Source organism: Aquarana catesbeiana, linkage group LG05 (assembly GCF_042186555.1).
Source record: "Aquarana catesbeiana isolate 2022-GZ linkage group LG05, ASM4218655v1, whole genome shotgun sequence".
Classification (NCBI taxonomy): domain Eukaryota; kingdom Metazoa; phylum Chordata; class Amphibia; order Anura; family Ranidae; genus Aquarana; species Aquarana catesbeiana.
Window position 1 is genome coordinate 367,566,627 of NC_133328.1, and position 6,000 is coordinate 367,572,626.

General features: G+C 42.6%; 1 protein-coding gene across 1 annotated transcript in view; it reads left to right on the forward strand.

Moving 5' to 3' along the window:
* Positions 1 to 3,029, forward strand: part of LOC141144863 (leukocyte elastase inhibitor-like) — a 48,691-nt gene extending 45,662 nt beyond the window's left edge. The window contains exon 7 of the mRNA XM_073630947.1: positions 2,546 to 3,029. Within this exon, the coding sequence (XP_073487048.1) occupies positions 2,546 to 2,950 (405 nt within the window). The 3' untranslated portion in view covers positions 2,951 to 3,029. The remainder of the gene's footprint in view (positions 1 to 2,545) is intronic.
* Positions 3,030 to 6,000: the final 2,971 nt, after the last annotated feature.

Genomic DNA, 6,000 nt, shown 5'->3' on the forward strand with positions numbered 1-6,000 from the left:
CCCTGTGTGGGTTTTGTCTGGGTAGTCCGGTTTTCTCCCACACTCCAAAGGCATGCTGGTAGGTTAATTGGCTCCTGTCTAATTGGCCCTAGTATGTGTATATGATATAGGGACCTTAGATTGTAAGCTCCTTGTGGGCAGGGACTAATGTGAATGTACAATATACAGTATCTCACAAAAGTGAGTACACCCCTCACATTTTTGTAAATATTTTATTACATCTTTACATGTGACAACACTGAAGAAATGACACTTATCCACAATGTAAAGTAGTGAGTGTACAGTTTGTATAACAGTGTAAATTTGCTGTCCCCTCAAAATAACTTAACACACAGCCTTTTAATGTCTAAGCCGCTGGCAACAAAAGTGAGTACACCCCTGAGTGAAAATGTCCAAACTGGGCTCAAAGTGTCAATATTTTGTGTGACCACCATAATTTTCCAGCACTGCCTTAACCCTCTTGGGCATGGGATTCACCAGAGCTTCACAGGTTGCCACTGGAGTCCTCTTCCACTCCTCCATGACGACATCACAAAGCTGGTGGATGTTAGAGACCTTGCGCTCCTCCACCTTCCGTTTGAGGATGTCTCACAGCTGCTCAATAGGGTTTAGATCTGCAGACATGCTTGGCCAGTTCATCGCCTTTACCCTTAGCTTCTTTAGCAAGGCAGTGGTCATCTTGGAGATGTGTTTGGGGTCGTTATCTTGTTGGAATACTGCCCTGCGGCCCAGTCTCCAAAGGGAGGGGATCATGCTCTGCTTCAATATGTCACAGTACATGTTGGCATATATGGTTCCCTCAATGAACTGTAGCTCCCCAGTGCTGGCAGCACTCGTGCAGCCCCAGACCATGACATTCCCACCACCATGCTTGACTATAGGCAAGACACACTTGTCTTTGTACTCCTCACCTGGTTGCCGCCACACACGATTGACATCAGCTGAACCAAATAAGTTTATCTTGGTCTCATCAGACCATAGGACATGGTTCCAGTAATCTATGTCCTTAGTCTGCTTGTCTTCAGCAAACTGTGTGCGGGTTTTCTTGTGCATCATCTTTAGGAGAGACTTGCTTCTGGGACGACAGCCATGCAGACCAATTTGATGCAGTGTGTGGCGTATGGTCTGAGCACTGACAGGCTGACCCCCCACCCCTTCAACCTCTGCAGCAATGCTGGCAGCACTCGTACGTCTGTTTCCCAAAGACAACCTCTGGATATGACGCTGAGCATGTGCACTCAACTTCTTTGGTCGACCAAGGCGAGGCCTGTTGTTAGTGGAACCTGTCCTGTTAAACCACTGTATGGTCTTGGCCACTGTGCTGCAGTTCAGTTTCAGGGTCTTGGCAATCTTCTTATAGCTTAGACTATCTAGCAACAATTATTTTTTTCAGATCCTCAGAGAGATCTTTGCCATGAGGTGCCATGTTGAACTCCCAGCGACTAGTATGAGAAAGTGAAAGCTATAACACCAAATTTAACACACCTGCTCCACATTCACACCTAAGACCTCGTAACACTAACGAGTCACATGACACCGGGGAGGGAAAATAGCTAATGAGTCCAATTTGGACATTTTCACTTAGGGGTGTACTCACTTGTGTTGCCAGCGGTTTAGAAATTCATGGCTGTGTGTTGAGCTATTTTGAGGGGACAGCAAATTGACACTGTTATACAAGCTGTACACTCACTACTTTATATTGTAGCAAAGTGTAATTTCTTCAGTGTTGTTACATGAAACGATATAATAAAATATTTACAAAAATGTGAGGGATGTACTCACTTTTGTGAGATACTGTATATACACTTCTCCTACCTCCAGCACAATCTTGCTTGTAGAACTAAAACTCCCAGAACCAGCTGGCACTGTTTGGTTGATCCAACAAAGGCTCAGTTAGATCTGTAGCAAATGCCCTCTACAGGCAGGGACCACGAGCCCCTTTGCTCGTGTAGGAAAAAAAGAAGTCCCAGTGCTCAGCTGTCCTATGCCTGTGGCTGCTGATCCCAGCACCACCTCTTCAAGCACTACCAGCCCACCTAGCTGCATCTGCCCCATTTGCTAGCCCTCCTGACTAAGACTCCACAGTCGGTGAACAGGTTGTGATTAGAGCAGTATAAGACATTGTTAAACTGTTGACATAACGTTTGGTTGACCGATCCTTTAATGAGGATTGCATGCTTTCATAAAAAAAACCTATCCTTGGCCTCACTTTACAATATATGTGAATGTACAAAATATGTACAATCTTTTAAACATCGAAAAAGTTTAATAGAACAGTCTATTTAAAATCTACCCAATCAAGTTGGCCTTTGCACTATCCAGTTGTTGGTAAATATAAAAGATTGTACAATACAGATTTTAATGTGTATGGTCAGTTAAGTACACAACAGACATGGTAATTATCTTACTACACCAGCATTCTCTGGCTTCACATATTGATTATATTTACTGGTGACATGCTTATTTTTATATTTTAAATTATAGTAGTTGTCATTTTTATTGGAAACCCAGATCTTCTATTGTTACACAAATTTGTATTTTGTAGCTTGAAAGGGAGCTGACTGTTGAAAAGTTCCAGGAGTGGACACAACCAGAACATATGAGTCGCATTGATGTCCATGTACACCTGCCAAAGTTCAAACTGGAAGATGAGTACAAGCTGAAACCTGTATTATCTACACTAGGAATGGTGGATATCTTTAATGCAGGAAGTGCAGACCTCTCAGGAATGTCGGGATCCCAAAATCTTTTCTTGTCTGAGGTTGTCCACAAGACATTTGTGGAGGTGAATGAAGAAGGCACAGAGGCAGCTGCTGCTACTGCTAGCATGATCATGATGATGTGCCTGCTACCCGAAGAGGAATTCAAAGCTGATCACCCTTTTCTCTTCTTCATTCGTCATAATATTACTAGGAACATACTTTTTGCTGGCAGATATTCTTCCCCTTAAAATTGCAATTACAAATTTTAAGTGTGCTTGTGTTTGTCCTGTCATAAATTACAGAAGTCTATAAAGACAGTCACCCATTGTTCTTGGATCAATATTTTACTTTGTTCATTCTGCGAAGCAAGTCATAAATCATGTATTATCAGATGTTTAGATAGGTGTGACGTATAAGCATATTATTTAAGTAAACCTTTAACGGGGGAAAAAAATTGACGTGTGAATAGTCATACTATTGTATTGGATGGAATTAGACAAATCCATGGTGGTGTTTAATAGTAAGCTGGTCAATAAGTGCTACTTAAAGGGATTATCTCACCTCCCTCAAAATCAATAGCTCCCTACAATAGAAGACTCTGTATACTTACTATATCTCTTTGGCGGGTGCAGATTCTAAACTGCTCTTGCATTCGGCGCTGCAGCCTCTGGGAAAATATTCAGTGTTCAACACTTCCAAGACAAGATTATCTAGTGCCCAGGGCAAAGATGCCAAACTGTGTTCCCAACCCCCCCCCCCCCAAAAAAAAATAAATCCTGGCTCTTTCATTCTGTTCAGATTTGGCTTGACACTTCCAGCACTAACCTGACAGGAGTAGTGATGCTGCTGTTGCTATTCCTGTCAGCTTGTACTGGCAGAAACTCACCTCCCCCACCTCATATAATACTGCTGCGTCCAGGGAAGCTACAACATCCTGCACCTGCTTCCAGGAGTGTTAAATGCTTGGTCCCGTGCCTTGCACTCTCTTTCCTCTCACCCTTATGTCACTTCAGGACTCAGCAGTGATGTAGGAGCTTGTGGGAGGAACCACAGCATGTAGAGGGAGACACAGGCATTCAACAGTCCTGGAAAAGTCAGATGTTAAAGTTTTTGCAGAAAGGTTGCAGCACTGGAAGACATAGGAGTTAAAATCGCATGCCCACCGAAGTGGTATGTATTCAAGTATGGTAAGTACTCATAATCATGAAGGGAACCATTGTTTAGATGTTTAGTGAGAAGCAGTAGAGTCATTATAATTTCCCTTTTGCACTATAATGCCGCGTACACACGAGCGGACTTTTCGACCGGACTGGTCCGACGGACCGAGTCCGGCAGACAATTCGACCATGTGTGGGCTTCATTGGACTTGCAGCGAACTTTTTCGGTCGAAAATCTGATAGACTTTAGATTTGGAACATGTTTCAAATCTTTACGTCGGAACTCCGCCGGACCCAGTTCCTATCGAAAAGTCCGCTCGTCTGTTTGCTAGTCTGACGGATGAAAACCGACGCTAGGGCAGCTATTGGCTACTGGCTATCAACATCCTTATTTTAGTCCAGTCGTACGTAATCACGTACGAATCCGTCGGACTTTGGTGTGATCGTGTGTAGCCAAGTGCGTTCGTTGGGAAAGTCCATTGGAAGTCCGCCGAAAGTCCGTCGGACCAGTCCGGTTGAAAAGTCCGCTCATGTGTACACGGCATAACAGTAACCAAGTTTTGTAGCTGGGACACATACTGAAACACATTTCCAGAATTATTTAGTCTATTAGAGCAGTGGTCTCCAAACTGCAGGCCGGGGTCCGAATGTGACCCATTGCTTGTCTTTATCTGGCCCTTGGGGCACTGTTCCACCAACTGACACCAATGATGGGGCACCATTCCTCTTACTGACAACATCAGTGGGGCACTATTCTTCCTGTTGATACCAACAAAGGGGCACTATTTCTCCCATTAAATCAATGATGTGGCACTGATGCCGGGGCAATTTCGACTCCCGCTGGCCATTGTCTGGCCCCCCTAAAGCCTGAAGGACAGTAAAGTGGTCCTTTGCTTAGAACGTTTGGAGACCCCTATATTTGAGAAACGTACACTTCGGCTAAGAGAAATATAGGGGGCTGTCATTGCTGACCTCCTTCTGAAAATGCTAATTGCCTGGCGGTTTATTGATTCACTGGCTTCTGGAACTTATTATTATTATAAAGAATTTTTATAGTGCCAACAGTTTGTGCATCGCTTTACAACATGAGGGCAGACAGTACAGTTACAATTCATTACAGGAGGAATCAGAGGGCCCTGCTTGCTAGTTCAAGTATGTCTAAAAGGGAAGTCCAAAAAAGTCAGATGTTCTTATCGGCATTGCGGAAGGAGAAAAATCCTGGACTGCCGCACTCCATGCAAAAGCATCTTTTTTGAAAAACTGCGATAAAATCCAAAATAGCAAACAAAACAAAAAGTGGACACAGCGGGTGTAAAATAGCTAACGCGTTTAACATTCAAAGATGCTTACTCATAGCTAAGTTTGATCAAACAACAAAAGTGCATATAAAAGAAAAGGAAGGGAGGAACAGGGTGTAACACCCAATCCCCATCAGCAGACACTTAAATAGATACACATGCTGCATGATTAAAGTTAAATTCCTAACCATGAAACACACCTGAATATTGGAGACAATTCAACAAACAAAAAAAATCTGTACATTTGTCCCAAAAATTGATTTAAATGTAGGTATAAACATATAAATGAAAACATCAATATAATACCATACAGTGGATTCGTGGTGAAAAAAATAATACCATGAATCCACTGCATGGTATTATATTGATGTTTTCATTTATATGTTTATACCTACATTTACATCAATTTTTGGGACAAATGTACAGATTTTTTTGTTTGTTGAATTGTCTCCAATATTCAGGTGTTTCGTGGTTACGAATTTCTTTTCTTTTCTATGCACTTTTGTTGTTTGATCAAACTTAGCTATGAGTAAGCATCTTTGAATGTTAAACGCGTTGGCTATTTTACGCCGGCTGTGTCCACTTTTTGTTTTGTTTGCTATTTTGGATTTTATCGCAATTTTTCAATAAAGATTGCATGGAGTGTGGCAGTCCAGGATTTTTCTCCTTCCGCAGATCTGAGTATAGCCAGCACCCAGCACTCTGTGGTAGGGCGGGAGCTCTTCAAGAAATTACGGAGGCTTATCAGAGCGGCTTTTCCCTTTTGCATGTTCTTATCGGCATGGTCATTCAGGGATTGATACTAAAAGTTCTGAAGCAAAAGGATCAGCATAACCTCCACAC